General features: G+C 43.8%; 2 protein-coding genes across 51 annotated transcripts in view; both read left to right on the top strand.

Annotated features, from left to right (window-relative positions):
• Window positions 1-22204, top strand: part of LOC131472450 (protocadherin gamma-A11-like) — a 223708-nt gene extending 201504 nt beyond the window's left edge. For 25 of the 50 annotated variants that reach the window (XM_058649669.1, XM_058649665.1, XM_058649658.1 and 22 more), the window contains exons 2-5: window positions 14270-14328; window positions 15336-15389; window positions 17479-17576; window positions 19468-22204. In XM_058649669.1, the coding sequence (XP_058505652.1) occupies window positions 14270-14328; window positions 15336-15389; window positions 17479-17576; window positions 19468-19754 (498 nt within the window). In that variant the 3' untranslated portion in view covers window positions 19755-22204. Of the gene's footprint in view, window positions 1-4598; window positions 6599-7097; window positions 10328-14269; window positions 14329-15335; window positions 15390-17478; window positions 17577-19467 lie in introns of those variants that run through there. The other 25 variants (XM_058649689.1, XM_058649690.1, XM_058649684.1 and 22 more) reach the window with 4 other exon arrangements.
• On the top strand, window positions 428-3159 carry LOC131472460 (protocadherin gamma-C5-like). The gene has a single exon (XM_058649698.1). It carries the CDS (start codon window positions 673-675, stop codon window positions 3142-3144), a length of 2472 nt encoding a protein of 823 aa, XP_058505681.1. The 5' UTR covers window positions 428-672; the 3' UTR covers window positions 3145-3159.
• Window positions 22205-22417: the final 213 nt, after the last annotated feature.

Genomic DNA, 22417 nt, shown 5'->3' with positions numbered 1-22417 from the left:
ATTTAAACACTCTCATCTCACTCTAATCAGATAATTTAGTTTTACAAGTTCATTCGGTTGAATTTATTGACGTAGCAGTGAGGGTTTGTACATTTTTAAATATCACATATGCAGACATTTCCACATATACCTTGCTTTTGTGTCCCCCATAAAAAAACATTTGTATCGAACATTAGGTAGAAACTGAGTATTTCGAACAGTTTTAGTTCACCATCATTTTAAAAATTCAGCTTGATTATGTTTGTTTAAGGTGCTGTTGTGTTTGCTTTCCTCATTTTTACCTGTGATTATATTTTTTGTCAAAATAAATCCCACTATTTCTCCTATGAGGGTTGTTGTGGGAGGGAGAGGGTGGTTACAATAGCTGTGCAGACAGACCTCGCCTTCTGTGATTGGATAGCAAAGATGACTGCTCTGAGCCAATAGCATACTGCACTGTACAAAGAGATCTATTCCATCCCCCTTTCACTCTCCTCACAGTGGAAACCACAGTGTCAGAACTGGAGCGGAGATGCGTTTGTTCGAAGGAATCTGGAATTTACACCTTTTAATCTAACAAATTATTCAGGGATTTTTATATCATGAAGCATCCTCTCTGGTGGTGGATTTAATGGTGAGCTCGTTGTGGGAACAGCAACTCGATGGGACATATAGTATTCTAACGGATCTAGGATGACAAAGAGAACAAGATACAGAGACTGGAGATGGCAGGCGCTTTGGTGGCATCTTTTCTTCCTCTTGTGGAGTATAATTCACGCACAGACTCGTTACAGCATCCCAGAAGAGCTCAAGCAGGGCTCAGTGGTAGGAAACCTGGCCAAAGATCTTGGTTTGACACTGTCTGAGATTTTTGACCGTAAACTGCGCGTCGCCTCTGAGGCTGATAAGCAGTATTTCACTGTGGATGCGGGGAAGGGCGAGCTGGTGGTGAATGACCGGATAGACAGAGAGGCTTTATGTGGACAAAGCACCAGCTGTGTGTTGCCTCTGCAAGTAGTGATAGAGAACCCCTTACATCTTTATCGAATAGAAGTGGAAATACGAGATGTTAATGACAATTCTCCGAGTTTTCTCAGCCAAGAAAGAAATTTGAAAATTGCGGAGCTGACAGCGGTGGGTGCGCGGTATCCTTTGGAGACCGCACAAGACCTCGACGTCGGTATAAATTCACTAAAATCATACAGTCTTAGCAAAGATGAATGTTTCAGTTTGAAAATTAAAGACTTGGCTAATGGAAGAAAAGTACCAGAGCTTGTGTTAGAGAAGCCATTAGACAGAGAAAAACAAAATGCCCATCATTTACTGCTGACAGCGTTCGATGGGGGGAATCCTGTCAAAACTGGAACATCCAACATTATAGTGACTGTCTTAGACAACAATGACAATGTCCCTGTTTTTAAAAAGTCGTTATATAAAATAAGTCTACCTGAAAATAGTCAAACTGGCTTCATGCTCGCAAATGTAGAAGCAACAGACGCAGATGAGGGTATTAATGGTGAGATTGTATATTCTTTTGCTGAGCACACAGCCGACACGTTGTTATCTCTTTTTCAGATTAATTCGGAAACTGGAGAGATTTTCCTTGTAGGAGAGTTAGATTATGAAAACGCTGCAATGCACGAAATAGACATTACTGCAAAAGATAAAGGCGTTCCTGAAATGGAAGGCCATTGTCGTGTTCAGGTGGAGGTGATAGACGTGAATGATAATGCTCCAGAAATTGTTCTAACTTCAAAACCCAGTCATGTTCCCGAAAACGCACCCAGTGGCACCGTAGTGGCTCTGCTCACTGCTCGGGACCTTGATTCCGGGGATAATGGTAAAGTGACATTACAGCTTCCCAAAGATTGTCCCTTGACTCTGAAGCCGTCGTTTTCTAATAACTATGCGCTGGTGACAAAGGCTGTTCTAGACAGAGAGCGTTTCTCTCAGTATAACATTGAGATCACAGCCACTGATTCAGGATCTCCTCCTCTGTCCGGTAAGAAAACAATAAATGTCACAATAACTGATGTGAATGACAACCCTCCTGTATTCAGTCAGTCCTCCTATAATGTATATTTAAAAGAGAATGGAGCTCCAGGATCTATACTGTACTCAGTATCAGCCTCTGACCTGGATTTTGGAGAAAATGCTAAAATCTCTTACTCTATACTGGACTCTAAAGTGCAGGACGTTTCTGTCTCATCGTATGTTTACATTAACTCCGATAACGGAAGCATCTACAGCATGCACTCGTTTGACCATGAGAAACTCAAGGTGTTTCAGATTCAGGTTCAGGCAAAGGATCAGGGCTCTCCGTCTCTCAGCAGCAACGCTACTGTCCATGTTTTTATCCTGGACCAGAACGACAACGCACCCGCTGTTATTTACCCCTCCTCCGCTGCCATGGGCTCCCTCTCTCATCAGAGGATGCCACGTCCCGCCAAAGCGGGTCACCTGATTACCAAGGTGACAGCTGTGGACGCTGACTCGGGCCATAACGCCTGGATCTCCTACAAACTGAAGGAGGCCACAGACGCGTCTCTGTTCACTGTCAATCTGTACACAGGGGAGGTGAGGACTAAACGCGCTGTGTCCGAGCAGGACGACTCCTCTCAGAGGCTGCTTATAGAGATCAGAGACGACGGGGAACCGGCACAGTCCTCCACTGTCACGGTGTCCATCCTGCTGGAGGACGGTCTCCATGAGCCCATCTTAGACCTGCGACAGAAGGTAGCAGAGCCCAGCAAGAAAAACGGGAGAATCGCCCTTTATCTGATTCTCTCTCTGGCCTCGGTGTCCGTGCTGTCTCTGTTGACTTTTCTCATCTTAGCGGTTAAATGCATCAGGAACAGCAGAAGCAGCGGTAGTTGTTGCTGCATGAGACGGAGCGACTGTGATGATTACAAGAACCCCAACAGAAACCTGCAGATTCAGCTCAACTCTGATGGACCCATAAAGTACGTGGAGGTGCTGGGAGGAGACATGTTGTCTCAGAGTCACTCCTTCAGGTCCTGCATGTCTCCAATGTCAGAGTACAGTGATTTCACTTTGATTAAGCCCAGCAGCACCACTGACTTTAAGGAGGTGATCAGTGTCCTGGATGCGTCTTTACCTGACAGCACCTGGACCTTTGAGAGCCAGCAGGTGAGCAAAGTGTGATAGAAAATATCATGCACAAATTGTTTTTTTTTTTTTTTTTCGTCAAACGACATTGATTACAAACTTTAGAGTCCTCAAAAGTATCAGCTTTAGAGCTTTGGTGTGACATCTCAGTAACAAGTAAATACAATTAAATCTCCTCTATACAATTATTCAACGGTTTGTCATCTAAATGAAAAAAAGCCAACATTTGAACTAAAATCATATTATTAAAACAACAACAATTTGTAACTTAACAGAGTTTATAGCACACTTGCTCTTATCATAATCCCTTCCTTGGATATTCAGTATAGCTTGTCCAGTTGAGCATTTCAGCACCACAGTGATGGACAGCGACTTTGACCTATTCGTTGGAGGGTATGCCAATATATTGTTGTTGCCAAGGTTTTCTCAACACCTAAACCTGTGAAGTTAACTTTTAACATCCCACTCAGCTTTTTTAACCTTCGTGTCTGGACTTTTTTTTATTTAATTCACAAACTGAGGCTGATTGTTATTATAATTTGTGAATAAAACAAAAAACTGTAACTATCTTTGAATACTATAACTGCAGATTGGATTGCTACACATGCACTGATTCGTTGCATTTATTTATTTGTTTCACATTATTTAATGCCGTGTTCTGTTTTACGGATTTTCCTCGTAGTGTTTCACCCTCATGGCAGTGCAAATGGTGAGTGTGTCTTTAATAATGGTGATGCTCAGCTCTCCTCTCATTGGATGAGAGCGATGGATGCTGTGCACCAATAAAATTCAGAACTGTACAAAGAGATCTACTCCCTCCTCCACGCAGCTTCAGCACCAAAAACCAGAATGCTCGGAAAGGGGAGAGAACACGTACATGTTTCGCACGTTCGAAGTATAAGATGAAGTCTTAATTGTATTTTCTGCCATGAGGAGGCATCTTCTAAATGGATTATGTCACACTCGTGGAAGTTGGATTTTGACTTCATGGTCTTTGTTCCGATGGATTGAAAATTGTGTATTTTACTGAATCAGGATGACAAAGACAATGGGATACAGAGACTGGAGATGGCAGGCGCTTTGGTGGCATCATTTCTTCCTCCTGTGGAGTACAATACACGCACAGACTCGTTACAGCATCCCGGAGGAACTAAAACGGGGCTCGGTTGTAGGAAATTTAGTCAAAGATCTTGGTCTGGGGCTGTCAGAGATTTTTGACCGTAAACTGCAGGTCGCGTCTGAGGCTGGTAAGCAGTATTTCACTGTGGATGCGGGGAAGGGCGAGCTGGTGGTGAATGACAGGATAGACAGAGAGGCTTTATGTGAACAAAGCGTCAGCTGTGTTCTACCTCTGCAAGTGGTTGTTGAGGACCCGCTACAGTTGCATCGCATTGAGGTAGAAATCAAAGATATTAATGATAATTCCCCAAGTTTCCTATCAAATGAATTATCATTAAAAATAGCCGAATTAGCCGCAGTTGGCACTCGCTTTCCTTTGGAAAGCGCAACGGACACCGACGTTGGTAGCAATTCCCTTAAATCATATACGCTTAGTAAAAATGAGTGTTTCTCCCTTAAAATCAAAGAGATGGAGGGTGGTCAGACCGTCCCTGAGCTTGTTTTAGAAAAGTCTCTAGATCGAGAGAAGAAAGCTGTTCACAATATATTACTGACCGCTTTAGACGGAGGGAATCCAGTCAGATCTGGAACATCACAGATAACCATTACCGTGCTGGATATAAATGATAATTTCCCAGTGTTTGAAAAAAACATTTATAAAGTAACCCTGGATGAAAGAAGTATGAAAGGAGCAGTTGTTTTAAGGCCTAAAGCAACAGATGCAGACGAAGGTTCAAATGGTGAAATTGAGTTCTCATTCGGTTCCCGGACACCAGATGTTGTGTTGTCAATCTTTGATATTAATTCGTTAACAGGTGAAATCAGCCTGAAGGGGGAGCTAGACTATGAAACAGTTAAGTCATATGACATCGATCTTACTGCAAAAGATAAAGGTAGTCCTGAAATGGAAGGCCACTGCCGCGTGCAGGTTATTGTTACTGATTTCAACGATAACCCTCCTGAAATTGTCCTCACGTCTCAGCCAAAGCCAGTGCGTGAAGACGCAGCAAATGGCACAGTAGTTGCTCTGATTAGTGCGCGTGATCTTGACTCTGCTGATAACGGCAAAATCGCCCTACAAATTACCAAGGGCTCACCTTTTGCTCTGAAACCTACTTTTTCTAATAATTACGCACTGGTTACTAGTGGTGTTTTAAACAGAGAAAACTGCTCACACTATAATATTGAGATCACAGCCACTGATTCAGGTTCTCCTCCTCTGTCCAGTAAGAAAACTATTCCTGTTACTGTCGCTGATGTGAATGACAACCCTCCTGTATTCACTCAGTCCTCCTATAATGTATATTTAAAAGAGAATGGAGTTCCAGGATCTATACTGTACTCAGTATCAGCCTCTGACCTGGATTTTGGAGAAAATGCTAAAATCTCTTACTCTATACTGGACTCTAAAGTGCAGGACGTTTCTGTCTCATCGTATGTTTACATTAACTCAGATAACGGAAGCATCTACAGCATGCACTCGTTTGACTATGAGAAACTCAAGGTGTTTCAGATTCAGGTTCAGGCAAAGGATCAGGGTTCTCCGTCTCTCAGCAGCAACGCTACTGTCCATGTTTTTATCCTGGACCAGAACGACAACGCACCCGCTGTTATTTACCCCTCCTCCGCTGCCATGGGCTCCCTCTCTCATCAGAGGATGCCACGTCCCGCTAAAGCGGGTCACCTGGTTACCAAGGTGACAGCTGTGGACGCTGACTCGGGCCATAACGCCTGGATCTCCTACAAACTGAAGGAGGCCACAGACGCGTCTCTGTTCACTGTCAATCTGTACACAGGGGAGGTGAGGACTAAACGCGCTGTGTCCGAACAGGACGACTCCTCTCAGAGGCTGCTTATAGAGATCAGAGACGACGGTGAACCGGCTCAATCATCCACCGTCACGGTGTCCATCCTGCTGGAGGACGGTCTCCATGAGCCCATCTTAGACCTGCGACAGAAGGTAGCAGAGCCCAGCAAGAAAAACGGGAGAATCGCCCTTTATCTGATTCTCTCTCTGGCCTCGGTGTCCGTGCTGTCTCTGTTGACTTTTCTCATCTTAGCGGTTAAATGCATCAGGAACAGCAGAAGCAGCGGTAGTTGCTGCATGAGACGCGGCGACTGTGATGATTACAAGAACCCCAACAGAAACCTGCAGATTCAGCTCAATTCTGATGGACCCATAAAGTACGTGGAGGTGCTGGGAGGAGACATGTTGTCTCAGAGTCACTCCTTCAGGTCCTGTATGTCTCCAATGTCAGAGTACAGTGATTTCACTTTGATTAAGCCCAGCAGCACCACTGACTTTAAGGAGGTGATCAGTGTCCTGGATGCGTCTTTACCTGACAGCACCTGGACCTTTGAGAGCCAGCAGGTGAGCAGACATATTGTGGGTGAAACTGTATACATGAAAATATAGGTTGAACACAATTTTTGTTTTTGTTTCTAATTGTCATACATATTTGTTTTACATCTATTGGCTCGTTGTGTCTGCAGTGTAGTCCAGTGGTCCGCTGTACCGATAACAAAGTGGTCTAAATTAGAACCAAAGTTTTGGTTTGTCAGCCTAATAGTTGTTGTGATCGCTTAATTTAGTGTCTTTCTTCTAATCATCATTATGCCTATATATTATAAAAGTGAATAGATTTAAATGGAAACTGGGTTTTATATTGTACTTTTCGTCAATGAATATAAAGTGGCATTTTAATTAATTAATAATTAATATTTCAGCAAATGCATATTATCAATGCATTGAATTTCTCAAAATATATGTTTTTAATGAAATCTTAGATTTTTATGTCATAGTTCAAGTATCTTGTTCTATCCAACTTCTTCCACTTCATTGCAATTTGCAAAGTCATAGGCTACTTTTATTTTATTTCTGCAGCAATAATCCAACTTCAATCTGCGTAGAGGTTTCATATATCACATATATGTTGTAGAACGAGCTCACTTGGAAACTCGATGGTAACTTTTCTCTGATGTGGACTTGGTCTTTGTTAAAACCATGGAAAAACACTTTAGAAACTATGCCCCCCTGCGGATACCACTGGCATCGCTGTAAAGAGAGCTGTATGATTCATCCCTTTGACAGGAGGAGTTCTCACTGGGAGCATGTATCACAAGAAGTTCCCTTTTACCTCTCTTTTTCTTACATAATGGACATTTGATGTGCACAGTCACGTCAAGTCTTTTTTCAGTGGTCTCTCAAACATTTAAACTTTAAATAAAAGCCGATATCCAGTGAAAATGCAGTCCTGGAAAGTTTTTAGTGAATCCTGTGAGTGTGAGTGTGGGTGTAGAGACAGAGTGTGTGAGCAGTGTGACAGCGCTGGTCCAGCTCTGTCTTCCAATGAGAGCGGAGGCCTCCCTGTCCTCTCCCCGCCCATGAGGGGAGTGAGGCGGAGGAGACAGAGCAGCGGAGAGTTCTAGTGGAGACGGGAAATACTTTGACTTTTATCCCGTTTTCTTTTTTAAGTTCGCCGTCATGATCACATCAAAACTTCCAATCGACCTGTTTTTAAAACGGAAATGTTTTCCGTCGAGTCGGGTCGCCTCGTTTTGAAACGACTATGGACACGTTACGGTGAGAGAAAGAGTTAGAAACTTTCCCATTCCCCGATCCTCGGAGCGCAGCACAATGGACTCCGGGCCGAGAAAGCGCTCCAGAGGAGGGAGGCTGTGGAGGATGTGCCTTTATCTCGCCTGGCTCTCCAGCGCGTCCGCGCAGCTCAGTTATTCCGTATCGGAAGAACTAAGTCCGGGATCTGTCGTTGGAAATATCGCTAAAGATTTGGGTCTTACGACTCAGCGGATCGATGAGAGGAGGTTGCGGGTTGTCTCCGAATCCACAACTCAGTACTTTGAGGTAAAGCAGGCGACAGGCGATTTAGTTATAAAACAAAGCATTGATAGAGAGACAATGTGCGAACTGAGCCCAACGTGTTCACTACACCTTGAAATACTCCTGGAGAATCCTTTGAGGATCCATCGCTTGGTGGTGGACATTCTGGATGTGAATGACAACGCACCGCAGTTTTCAACAAGCAACATTTCTCTGGAGATATCAGAGGCTGCTGCGCCGGGCACAAGGTTCCGTTTGGACAGCGCGCACGACCCAGACGTGGGCACCAACTCCTTACGCACGTACCACCTCGCAGCAAATGACTTTTTTACTTTGAATGTGGAAAGTAAAAGCGACGGCACCAAGTTTCCAGAGCTCGTGGTGGATAAAGCTTTGGACAGGGAGACGCAGGCCACGTTTCGCCTGTTGCTCACTGCTGTAGATGGGGGTAAACCAGAGAAATCTGGCTCAACACTTCTGCTCATTAAAATTCTGGATGTAAATGACAATGCGCCCGTCTTTGAAGAACCAGTAAACAAAGTTAGTTTATTAGAAAATGTCGCACATGGCACTTTAGTAACTAAACTGAACGCGACTGATGTTGATTCGGGTAGCAATGGAGAAATATCTTTCCTCTTTAGTAAATATACACCGGACCGTGTTCTCAGACTTTTCAGTGTGGATTCTAAAAGTGGGGAGATCCGTGTGAAAGGTGATGTGGATTATGAGAAAGCTGCTGCATATCACATCACAGTGCAGGCCAGAGATGGTGGCTCTCCTGCTATGGAGGGCTCCTGCAACGTCATAGTGGACATCATCGACGTGAATGACAACGCACCAGAGGTGACACTGACGTCACTGACCAGCCCTATTAGAGAGGACTCTGCACCAGAGACAGTGATAGCACTTATAAGTGCACGAGACCTGGACTCTGGTGTGAATGGGGAGGTTAAATTAACAGTCCAACCAGGTTTGCCATTCAAACTTATTTCAGCGTTTGGCATGCATTACAGCCTCATCACTGCTGGTAACCTGGACCGTGAGACTGTCCCGGAGTACATGGTGGTCATCAGGGCCACTGATGCTGGTTCACCACGCCTCTCATCACAAACCACCTTTACGGTGAAGCTCTCTGATGTAAATGACAATGCTCCCACCTTCTCTCAGACTTCATACTCTGTGGACATCCCCGAAAACAACGCTCCCAGTGCCCCCATCGCCGTCGTCACAGCCACTGACCCAGACCTCGGTGACAATGCTCGCATCTCCTACACCATCCTCCCCAGCATGGTCCAAGGCTCTCCCATATCATCTTATGTGTACATCAACCCAGAAAGTGGACACATCTACAGCATGCGCTCTCTGGACCATGAACAGCTTAACGTGTTCCGGATTGAGGTGCAGGCCCGGGATGCTGGGGCGCCCCCAAGGACAGCCAATGTCACTGTGCATGTGTTTGTGGTGGATGTGAACGACAATGCACCAGTGGTTGTTCACCCCTCCTACCCAAAAGACCAAGGAATACAGCTCACTTTGCCCTCTTCTGCAGCCACAGGACACCTCATAAATAAACTTGTAGCAGTGGATGCAGACAGTGGGCACAATGCGTGGCTGTTTTACTCCATTGCCCCAGGACCAAATGCTAGAATGTTTCGTATAGGGGCACATAGTGGGGAGCTCCGCTTAGCCCGCAAGTGGGCAGAGGAAGAAGAGGGCTCAGTTTATGACATTGTGGTCATCATTCAGGACAATGGTGACCCCCCCAAATCCTGTTCTGTGAATATTACAGTAACTGTACATGATAAGGGCGCAGTCAACGATGTTCCAGCAAGACCCCGCCACAACCCTTTTAACCAACGTACAGGGATGTCGGACATCACTCTGTACCTTATCATCTCTTTAGCCTGTGTATCGGCTGTTTCCTTTATTACCTTTGTTGTAGTTATGGTACGCTGCCTGAGGCACCGCGGCCCAGGGCTGGGAGACTCTGACTGCTGCTGCTATGGACGCCACAGGTCCAGCCGCTACCATCAGAGGCCCAGCAAGGACCTGCACCTGCAGCTCAACACTGATGGACCCATCCGCTATATGGAGGTCGTGGGGGGCCCCCAGGACCCACACACACGCACTTACAGGCCCTGCTACTCTACCTTATCCAGCCGAAGTGACTTTGTATTTATGAAGACACCCATGCTGAGTCACAACAACACACTCAACATGACACTCAGCAGGAAGCACCTTATGAACTCAGCCTGTGAGGTGAGGCCTTGAATGGGAGTGGTTGAATATATCAAGGTGCAATTAGACCAATAGATTTTTCACAATAGATCTGTGGAAATGCACATGGATGCAAAGCCTGAGGGATTTAGGGTACCGAAAAAATATATTGCATCATATGGCTTTTTTCTATCTTTGAACATGACAGTACACTTATCTCGACTGCCTCAGTCACGCAGCAGAAGTGTTTCATTTTCTCTCTAGATTCGGAAAAATAATAATTAATCTGACCTGATGCAGGTAAATGAGGACTAGTAGAGGAGGAGCTGGCCTTCAAAGAGAAGAAACATGCAAGAAAGCTGGAAAAAAGATAGCTAGTAATATAGGAAAGGAAGGAGAGTGGGGGAGACATCAGTGCTCTGAGCAGATGGGGAGGAGGAGACAACAGATAAAAACACGTCCTGCAGTGTTGATTCAGTCAAATGGCTGGGAGGCCGAGTCAAACAGGATGACAGAGGAAGAGAGATGGGTTTAGGGGGGTTGAAAGAGGAAAAGGGCCAAGGAAAGAAAATTGTCAGTAGGGCAGGGGGAGAATTAAAGCATAAGGCAATGGTTGAAAAACAGGAATTCATGGGGTCATTTGCCCGACCCCAGACTTCCTGTTGTCCTCTGAACTTTTAGTTATTGGTTCCAGGACTCCGCATCACATGTGGGGGGTTCCTGGTTCTAATTTTATTTCATTTATTTATTTATTTACTTACTACCATCATCTTTGAAGTTGGATATAAATCCCTCCTAATAATAATGACCACACGGTTTAATGTGTAGGAAGCAGGCACTTAAAGAAAATGGCTGACATCACCAGGATGAGTCATTGTAGGGGAACTCAGTGGTGTTCTCATCCACATTTCATGTCATGTTACTGTAGAGTTTGAATGGTTTAAAGTCATAATTGTCGTGATTGTCATGATCAGATGTTGTGTGTATCCTACACATTCAACATCATCTCATTCTCTTGATTCTCGCAAGTTAGTGTAACATAGATTCTCTCTGTACTGAGGTCAGCAGAGTACCATCTGTCTCCCTGATCTAGTGACACGTGTGCAAGGAGGACAACAGAGGAAAAGAGTTAGAGGGATAGATAAAGGGAAAGGAAGAATGGCTTTACGCATGTGTGCCACAGCAACAGACGGCAGAGGCTGTACTGGCTTAAGAGCAGCAGCTATCACTGTGGGTGTTTATGTGCTCATGTGTGGGATTGTGTGTTAAATGCATCAGGCACAAGAATCCTGTCAGTCGTGTGTAATTTTAGCAGGACCCTTGGGCCATATACTGCCTTCCTCCTGCCCTTCTTTGTATTCTCTATTCATTTGCATTGAGCTGTCTTGGTTTGCTGGATGTTACCATGTGCTAACACAGAGTTTGAGATAATGGCTCCCATTTGGCCTGCAACTGTGATTATTTAAAACAATATTCTTCTGGCCATGGGTATTTTTAAGCCATGTAATCCTGATTCAACCTTGATCTACTGAACTTTTTCTACCAAATTGTCTCGTCCTCTGAACATTGATCACAAGATATTTTGGCGTCTTGTGACAGTGGCCACGTGTACAGAAATATGTCCAGCTTTTTAAAAATGGACACGTGTTACGAGTTTGAAGAGGGATATAGAAATAAGCCACGAGACATTGAATGTTTTTATCCAGCATTTTTAAGGTTAAAGGTTAAATATCCTGATTTCCACTTGACTAAAGATAATATTTGCGTAAAGAAGACTCTCTCTGGCAGTAAAGAAGTGGGTGTTGAATGTGTCTGCCTCTACGTGTGGAAGGTTATATGGTGTGTGGTGTGTACATGTGTGCTTAAGATTATCAGAGAGAACAAAAGTGACTTCCCTTTTTCAGGAGCAGAGCACCAGGTGCACCACCCGTGGTTATTTTAACAATTTGTGTGCGTGTTAGGAAACTGAATCTTTCAAAAAAAAAAGAAAAGAAAAGAAAGCACCAGGTGGACCAGGTGATACTGCATAGTTTTCCCTTTCTACACCTGGATAAATATTTGTGTGTCATGATAAAGACGATACGAGCAAACCAGATGTTTTAAGCAGAGTTAACATTCATGTGCTGGATGAGTCCAGATGATCAGTCCAGTGTTCACATCTCTAAAGATCATAGTGTTCCAACTGGCACATACTCTTTTATGGTGCAGTAGCTAAGGAGCGGAGCCAGGTTGCAGTTCACCTCGATGTCATGATGTAAAGAAAGTGCGTACAGCTTTGAGGCCAGTGTGAAAGTCTTGAGGTTCACAGAGTGGTTATCACTTATGTATGTCTCACTCACATCTTGAATTTTAAAAACCTTCATCTTTTTAAGATATATTACAATCGCCCAGGAATAGGACTGAAAATCCCTCAACCATAACTTGATCAGGAAGGAATTCCATTCTTATGGCCACTACACTACTGTGTGCCTGTGATATGTATGTGCAGTCAATCTCCATCATATCACACGCGGACTAACGGTGCAGTTAGGTGTTTGCCCCTTTACACAGAGCCTGTTGTCGGTTGCTTCACACACACAGTGGGATTTCACCTTGATGGAAAAGATAAGCCTGTTTCTGTGAATGTTTGCGTGTAGAAAGTCGAGTCACACAGCTGGAATGCTGGATCTTTCTGTGGATGTTTTCCTCCAATCAGTGCCAATCTTTTTCTCTCTCTGCTGAAACACACATAGACCTACTTGCCCACACACACACACACACTCATCTCTGAGTCCATTTATAGACTCTGAACATCAGCAAACTCTGCTATGACGGAGGTTAGGCATTTAACTATATCCATGTCATGATGTTGCATATATTACATATAATAATAATAAACACAGACTGATATATGGCCACTTTCTTTCTCTACATTCACTCTCTCACCATCAAATGTGCCTAGTAGTTAGTTCAATGAACAAGGGTTCTTTTTTCAGTCCTCTGTTGCCTCATGAATTCAATTATTTACCATTCATTGGTGCTTTTGCTGCTTATTTACCCACATTGTTATAATATGACATAATAGATGTGTCGTAATAGTCACCAATTGTCCCCCGCAGTTCTCCTCCGTACGCAAAGGTATTTTTTCTCTTTGTTTTCTCTCCTGTTCCGTCACGTCTTGTGACGATTCCTCCTGGTGCAACAACTCTTTTAATAATGCAGCACATCATCCTGCTGGCCTCTCACTCCAGGGAGTTTTTGTGTCGATTAGGTGGCAGAACCTGGAGCCGAGCCAAGGGTCTATTTACCGCATCACTGCACTACAAGAGAGCCTGAGAGAGAGAGAGAGAGGGAAAGAGCTAGAAACATGGACTAGACATGGTGACATGGCCAGTGAGGTAGAGATGGACGAAGAGTGAAATGGCCTTGAAGACATTTATAGAGCGTAGAGTCTAGAGACGAGTGGTAAATAAATGCATTTGAAAAAAAGCCACCCACCTTCTGATTCTATTAAAAATAGTGCTGTAGTTAAACGTGTGTATTTATTTCACCTATGATCTGCTTTCATTTATTTGTGTTTGGTCATACAGTGACCTTTGCTTTATATTTACCCTTATGTGTGTATGTGGTCTTCTTCTCTATTTGGTAAACCTTGCTTTTTTTTTCCCTTCCTAGTTTTTCCCCTTCTGTTTCATAAGCTGAGTTTGTGTGTCTGTGTGTTTGTGTTTGCTCTTCTGCAGCATTTTATGCCCCACAGCCCATGCAGCTCTTGGAACAACATGGCTGCCTGAGTACTCAAATATTCGTTACCATCTGTAGCCTTTTATTGAGCCTCACAGAACAAAAATCCACATCACACTCTGACACACACTCGGAGACACACACACACACACACACACCGACAGGTTTCAGCCACAAAACAACAACCGCTTTTGAACTAAATTGTCCGGCTATTGTTCCAATGAAAGTCGTGTTTCATGTTGCGTCTTCTGTTTGTCTTCACAGCAAAAGCCCCCCAACAACGACTGGCGCTTCACACAGGGACAGAGACCTGGACCTAGCGGGTGAGTACGCCGACACCGTAGACGTGTTGTTTTGACGCACATGCTTATCATAAAAGACAGAGAGCAAAGACGGATGATGATTTTAAAAAAAAGGGGGGGGCGGGGAGAAGGTCATAAGTGCTGCAGTAGCCACAGGAGCTCCTTGTCCGCAGGCTGCTGATTTTAAAGAACTGATGACAAATGAGTTCTGCTCAGTTTCATTTGTATATCACTACATCAAGGTCATGCAATATTACACAGAGATCCCCAACCATTGAAATTCACATCCAAACTCATATTGATATTAATTATTGTTGCATTTTCACAGTGTAACTGTGCTCCAAGACGTGCTGTCTTTACACCCCCTGAAAGAGCACCTCTGCCTGTTTCCAGCCTGCTCTGTAAAATGGCTGCCGCAGCTTGCACTCCCCCCTCCCCCTCCTGTTCCTCTCCTCTCTGCGCTCTCTGAGCCTGTGCGCCATCACTCAGTACTACTGATGAGGGACTGTGACCAGAGCCAGTGGGGGGATGGGATGGTGTTTCTTTTATTTTTTTTTTTTATCCTTCTCGCTCTCCCTTCGTTCTCTGTTTTCAGAGAGGCTTCACTGACTGAATTCAAACATTTCGACATCAGTGATTTTACCCTGTCGACGACAACAGATAAACTGTGTCTCTGTTTCAGTTCTGGGTTTTAGTGAGTGCGTCCCGTTGCCATCTTGGGGGATACAACTGAAAACCTGCACCAAAGAGTTTTTCACAGCTTCATAAGACTTGAGGTTTTTTCCCCTGAAACATTCTTGCTGAACCAAGTCAGGAAAATGTTAGACACACAAGCCGGAGCCACTGCAGCTTTAGAAGACAACTGAGGCAATGACATCTCTGGTATTTTTAAATGGATGTTACAGACTCAACATATTTTCCACAGAGATGTAGAGCACAACATGTTAGCTCTTTATTTTCCATGACACCATTCCCCCCAAAAAAAACAATATGGTTCTTTCAGACTGTATAACTTGTTGTGTTTTTAGTCCCCACATGCCATACGGTACACACATACGATGGACGCCGAAGAGTGGGAAAAGGTACTAATTTGGTCTTGGACATTGTACGGTCCCTTTCTGTCCTTTTCAGCTGATCAGTGCTCAATTGTACGAATTCACCGAAACAAGGAGCTGATCAGCTGAAAAGGGCAGACAGCGGCTCAAACCCTTCAGGTAGTGCACTGCAGTTGCGTGCTGTGCTGTGTGTAGATGTACCTAACCCATAGCTTCTGTTAGTCTCCCTAAAGGTTTGTTGGGGGTTGTGTTGATCAATGTGCATATAGGCCACAATGCCTGCTGTGGCATAGAAAGGACTGTGACACTTTTTGATTTTGCGTGCAGTGTTTTTTTTCTGTAGATATTGCTATGCCATGTTATGTGTGTTATACATTCAGTCGTTCAAGTCTGAAAAAGCTCCTGTTTTTCTCCTTGCGGGGAAGTGGCTTCTACCATATAGCTCTGCCTTTGATGTGTGTCTGACGGTTGTAGCTTAACATCACCACATGTGGCTTTTTTTTTTCATGTGATTTAACAACTGAGCAACAAACAGACAACGACACAGAAGTCTGATGATTGATTTCTGTTAAAGTTCTTTTCAGCTATTGAGGTCAACAAGTAGTCAGCACTCATCGTGTGACTGATTGAATCTGCAAGTTTAAAGTTTCTCTGACAAACAACAACACATATCTCAAAGTGCACAGAGGAAAACTGATATCAACGTCTAGTCAACCGAGGTCATCCCTCTGGAGCACAGTTCACATTTTACCCACAGGAAGTGATAATCCCGACCACAGGAAACTCGTAACACAGCCACAGGATATGATAAGCACAGCGATGCTAATTTGGCACAAATGATGCATTTTATCTTTTATCTTAATTGTAGTGAAGAGGCACAAAATGGCTGCCCAGGGTTTACGGGCCATGCTTTTCACCCAGCCTGTTTCTCATTGGCTGTCTGGCACAGGATGGGCATGTTTGTCTCGCTTAGTCTTTCTCTGGCACTTAAGTGAAAACCACTTCAGAGCTCTGGCAGCCAGACTTGGCAACCTGCTTTTAAGTCGAGCCCAGAATTCCCTTTTCACTTTTTCATTATATTGTGTCCTTTACTTTCCCTTAATTCCCCCACATAGACCAATTTGTCCAGGTTAGGTTGGTTCACATTGGTTGAAACAGAACGGGAAGCTTTTCTCTCCACAATGTGCGCATTTATCTGTAGTGTTGTTCTCCTTTACAACTATAGCCTTAAGTGTAGACAGTGTTCTCTGAGCTGTGCACGTCACCCAGAGCTTTTACATATGTAAATAATCCTGCACAAAATGCCATTGGAGAGTTTGTTTTTGCCCAAAATAGTCAAATAACTAATGATATTACAGAAAAAAATTGAGAGTAGTTCACGTTTGGTCCATTGTTGGTGCTGCTACTATTATGATAACTGTGCAGTTTCATTGCCAACTAAAGCGACCATGTAAAAATACAGGTTGTGTGCTTTTTGGCTCTTCGTGATTAAATGAAATCACTGTGATCTAGTTGTCAGGTGTGGAGTTTGTGTTGCTGTGGGAATGGAAATAAGTCATGGAGCATACGAGATCGTGGGTCTTCCTTCTCCTTTGTTGCACGCACATGCAAATGACAGACTTGAAGCAAAGACGCCTTTGAAGGTGAAGTTTACACAGATGGAAATGTTCAGCGCTCGCCGGGCGCTGCGTGTGTGACTGTGCACATAACATTTTCTTTCAAAGGGGGGACAATAATTAAATATTTAATCACATTTACTCGACGGCACAGAGCTCGTGGTGATATCGGAGAGAGAGTGAATGCTGCACATCGCGTGTGGGTAAATGAACAGGCTCACTACTGTGCGCACACACCTGACCAAGAGTGTGCTTAAAAGTGTGTGTGTGTGTGTGTGTCTGTGTGTGTGTTTGCGACACACCCTGTTTTTTGAGCTATACATCCTCCTTGTTATCCTCGCCGCGTTCTCCTCAGGCTGTGTACTTCACTGTCAGCTGCTTTGCCTTTACGTCCTGAACCACCAACTGTCAAACAAATGACGTAGACACACAAACACACAAACTGTTCAGGTCAAACCACAAGTTATTTACATCTTTTTTTCCCCTCATTTTTGCCACAGGGCAACTGGAGGACCTGAAGTTGCCATGGGAACTGGACCCTGGCCTCAGCCCCCAACTGAAGCTGAGCAGCTCCAGGCCCTGATGGCTGCTGCTAACGGTGAGTCCTATACCACATCACCTTGTCCTCATAACTCCACCTCTATCAGTCAGACTAGGGGGTTCAGTGGTGCAGCAAGTCATATTTCAACCAGAAGGTCAAGGGTTTGATTCCCAGCAGTGTGTGAATGGCTATGAGAAGTGTGTGATAGAAAAAAAGAGAGCTGCACATAGATGCACTATATAAATACAGACCACAGAGGCTGTGTGCCATGACGCAGGTGAATGTAGCCACCCGCACGTCTCCAGTCAAACAGTACACAGTCGATGTGTTGCATTCAATAACATGGCAGAGAGTTCTGTGTTTCTCCAGGAACACACTGATCACATGTGGAGTGTTTTAACATAAGCAGGAGGTTTAAGCCTGCTCTGCAGTCTGCCCCTGCAGTGACTGCCTCACCAACACACACACTTTCACATAAAACCACAGTGACTCATCTCTGGGCTATTACTGTGGCCTCAGCGAGCACATGGAAAAATACACATGGAAGCAGGCACTGAGTACAGTGACAGGCAAACACGACATGAAACGGTGGAGGAGCAAACGCGACAATTAGTAAAGTCACTGTTATTTTGACAGTTGTTTTCTGGAAATGTTCCGTTGGAATGAACAGATAAGAGTTAAATAGTTAGACGGAACAAACAGAACCATCAGGAAAAAAATGGGAAACAAACTGTGCTTGTGATAAAATACTGAAGGTCAATTAACCTCTATATTTAATGTCACTGTGCTGATGAGGATTATGCACGAGAATCAGAACAGAGAGAGGATTTGAAACGTAAAGTCATAGGAGATACCACTGTACATGTATGTGTGTGTGTGTGTGTGTTCATATAGGCTGAGAGGAACTATAGGGTGGGGGAGGGGGCGTTTGTGTCTCTGGCTCTGCAATGCAGAGGCTGTGGGAGAATTAAGAGCGCAGGAGCTACGTCATTCACACACAGACTCAGGGCATTCGTGACAGAAAACCAGAAACACAGGACTATTAAGAACAAACAGTTTAATCATTCCTTAATGAAACACTATGTGTTGTCTCCTATAGTACACTTGTGCTTTTTTCTGCTTACACCAGAGCATATTTGAATTAAAAATGAATTGTAATGCTCACGTCTTTAATTGACTGTATGCATGGTCACTTTGTGGTCTTCACTAAGCCAGCCTGTACATTTATGGTAAGCTCTTCAAGCCAAAGATGCAGAAATGTTGAAGTTACCAAGAGAATTTAGTGAAAAAATGATAGAATTTAGCAGAGGCTGATGCAGCAGTGCTCACGTCACTGAAATTTAAATGTCTTTTTCATTTTAGGCCACACAACAGTCGTTTGTGCATATAGTCCATTCGTATTTAAAGATACAGTATGTAACATTTCTGCATTAAAATAAAAAAAAACACAAGACTAATGTTATACATTTTGTGGAGTAGTGTACTTACGTCAGTCAGAATCTTTTTTAAATCCCTATTTCTATTCAAGGTAGAGTTGTTTTTATTTCAGTTTCCCCAGTTTCGCTTTATTCATTTCTGCTGTTACTTTCGGGGGCAAATGGAAACAGTTAGCCAGTGTGTTGCCTTTTGTTCTTTCAGTTGTATTGGGTGTATTTGTCACTTATGGATCACGACTACTTATTACTGTTTGCTACATGTTCTGCCTCAGAAGCTCTTCCCTAAGAGTGCAAACGCTTAAGGCAACCAAACAAGACAAATATTCCCATGTCATCAAACCCTTTCATTATTGTTTTTGATTGAGAGCGGCAGAAAGGACATACTGTGCATTTAAATGTGATTTTACCCAAAACACATCATATTTTCTAACAAGTTTCATCCCTCTCTCCTCCTCCTCCTCCTCCTCCTTTACCCCGTCTTCCCCCCACTCAACCTCTCTTCTCCCCAGAAGTGAGTGAGGCTACAGCTACACTGGGGCCTGGAACTATGGGCCTTAGCACCCGCTACAGCCCCCAGTTCACACTGCAGCACGTGCCCGATTACCGCCAGAACGTCTACATCCCCGGCAGCACAGCCACGCTCACCTCCAACCCCCAGCAGCAGCAGCAGCAGGCCACTGCCCAGCAGGCCGCCCAGCAGGCACTGCCCCCGCCCCAGACCTCAGCCCAGCCTGAGCCCCCCAAGGCCGCTCAGACCCCTGCCTCCAAGAAGAAGTCTACCAAGAAGGAGAAAAAGTAGATCTGGAAGGAGAGAGGTGGTGGAATGATGAACCCGGCCTGACCAGATGAGAAGTTCAACCCCCCATATCCCTCCATTAGGTATCTGACTCTGCGGTCACTCGTGCTAGCCACGCATTTGGCCGCATGGATCATGTTGATGGTTCTTGGACGGAGAGTCTTAAAGAATCTGAATGTGTTGAAGGCTGTTGATGGTGTTGATAACCCGTGCTGTGCTAAACGTCTAGTATTGCTCATGTGATCTGTGTTGGTAGATATTTTTGGCAGGTTATGGGGGGTTATTGTGATTTTCGTTTTCTTTTTTTTTTTCCTTTTTTTTCCTTTTGGCGAAGTCAAATGAAATTGGTCAAAGAGATTTAGTGTAAGTAACAAACCTTGCTGGGATGACAAGGCTCACACGCAGTGACGTATTACAAGATAAAATGTCGATGTTTTTCATGTTGGATTCATTGTTCTTTCCCTGACGTGGAAAGTCCGCTGTAAAGTACGCTAGTTGCCATTCATTTGATTCCTACACAGAATCAGCCTTGCAGGCTCCTAAAGCGTAACTCCTGTGGATATAAGGCTGTTGTTTGACAGGTATTACACACTCTTCTGCATGCTCGTTAAGGTTCAAACCACATATACTAGTCTAGAGTTACAAAACTATGCATTGCAAAAGCAAAGAGGAGGACATCTGGAGTCTACTATCCTCCCTTCAATCGCAGGTCAACATAATGCACATGTAGCATTTACTTGACACAAAAAGAAAATTCCTTTTGTTATCATAAGTTTAACAAATAAGATTTTAATCCCTGAGCATGCACCCCGAGGAAGGGCTGGCAGAGGGTGGAGTGGCATGACATGGTCTAATGGAGTCACGGCCCGTGCTGTCCATGCAGGCAGTGCAGCAGCAGACACCAGCGTCTTGTACATCACCTCCAGATGGGCGGAGACATGTCCTGCACCCTTTGCATCCCCCTCCTTCATACCTAGCTCATGTCCCGTTGAGAGCCAAACAAAGAAATGCACTGTTTGTATTCTGAAGATGAGATGATGTAGGGAGTAGTGTATCACTTTCTTCTGTAGGGAAACATGTAGATGTGGTAAACTTAAGTGCTTAGGAGTGTCTCGACACTTGAGCAGAGTATTTCCCCTTCACTATCCTGAAGTGCTGAAGAAACATATTGATGTGACACATTAACAAGCATTTTGTTTTCGGGGTTTTTGGTTTTTTTTTGTGGGGGGAATCATGATTCAATAGCAGATAAATTGTTTGTATGAGAAATTAAGTCTTTACATTGCTGTCCATCTGTCTGTCAGGACCCTCGCCACATACAACTGCATGAGAAAAGGCAGCTTGCAGGCTCAGTCGGTGGGAGTGTGAGGGGGGGGAGAGGGGGTTGGGGTGGAAGGTACAGATACTGAGGTGGCACCACAGCATCAGTCAGGAGGGTGAGGAACAACCATGGCTCTGTCCACTGAATGTACAGATGAACTTCTGTTGACCCGCCCACCCCCCTAAACTTTCTCTAATGCACTGACCCAGGTAGAGGTCAACAGGCACATCCAGGCACAGCCGTCCCCTGTTGGGAGGATATACCACTCCAGAGCCGTTAGAAACATCCTTCTCCACTGAAGGCAATGGGAAACCTCAGCCTCTCTACCCCCCACCTCTCCCCTCTACTCTCTGGTCCTGTGAGGCTCTTCCCCACTGTACATAAACACGCAAGTCCTGTCAATGGCATGAGCCAGTTGTTTGTATAGTAGGGACTGCGTCCAACATTTTCAAAATAAGAGTCCCTCTCCACAAGGTGTGGCTTACTACTGGAATGTGTTGCATTTTGTTTTACAAGAAAAAATAAGAAAACCGCAGTTTCAAAAGAAAAAAAAAAACAACAAAAAAAACAACAATCATGAATAAAAGATCTGAGATGTTCTTCAACAGTTTGTGTTGCAATGTAGTAACTAAGCACCATGAAAGCCAACTAACTCTCTTCAGTGTAAATAAATGAATAAAAAAAATAACTTTAGATAAGTAAACAAAGTAGACTAGTTAACTTGTGATATGTGTTGCGCATATTTTTGTGTTCATTTTCTCTCTACTATCTTTTATCACCCTGTAAAGAAACAAAACAAAACAAACAAAAAAAAATATGGAAATGTTTCTATCCTTCTGTAACCTCTTTACTGTTCTTTTGCGGTGATTTTATCTTGTGCATTTGTGAAAGAATGCCTCTCATTCTCTTTCTGTCCATATGAACAAATGATTATAAATATTATATATGTGTAAGTCCGTCCACTGCTGAATTAATACTGCTCTATCCTGCTGTATTATCTTTCTTATCAAATGCTTAGCCCCCACGCTATATCCCTGTGTTATTCTCTTATTTTTATGCTAATATTTATATTGCTGTTTTATTTTCTCTTGGACACTGACATTTCAAATAAAACGATTCTGAAATCATTTAAGACATTTTTGTCTGTGCCGTTTGTTTCAAGCCAATGTACGAGTTTCTTCTTAGTTAACAAAGGGGTTTTTGTAGCTGTTTTTGTAGATAAAATAGAGCCAGTGTCAGACGTTTTTAAATATTGTTTCCTTGTTGAATAATAAATGGGAGGATTTTATTGCAAATTTACTTCTGTTGATAAAATGAATCAATGTTATAGTAAGTGTTATTAGTT

Source organism: Solea solea, chromosome 14 (genome assembly GCF_958295425.1).
Source record: "Solea solea chromosome 14, fSolSol10.1, whole genome shotgun sequence".
Classification (NCBI taxonomy): domain Eukaryota; kingdom Metazoa; phylum Chordata; class Actinopteri; order Pleuronectiformes; family Soleidae; genus Solea; species Solea solea.
The sequence above is the reverse complement of the archived record's forward strand: the minus strand, read 5'-3'. Positions and strand labels throughout refer to the sequence as shown.

What these genes read in the sequence shown, in the direction of transcription:
- LOC131472460 (XM_058649698.1), top strand. Translation starts at nt 673, where the DNA reads ATGACAAAGAGAACAAGATACAGAGACTGGAGATGGCAGGCGCTTTGG.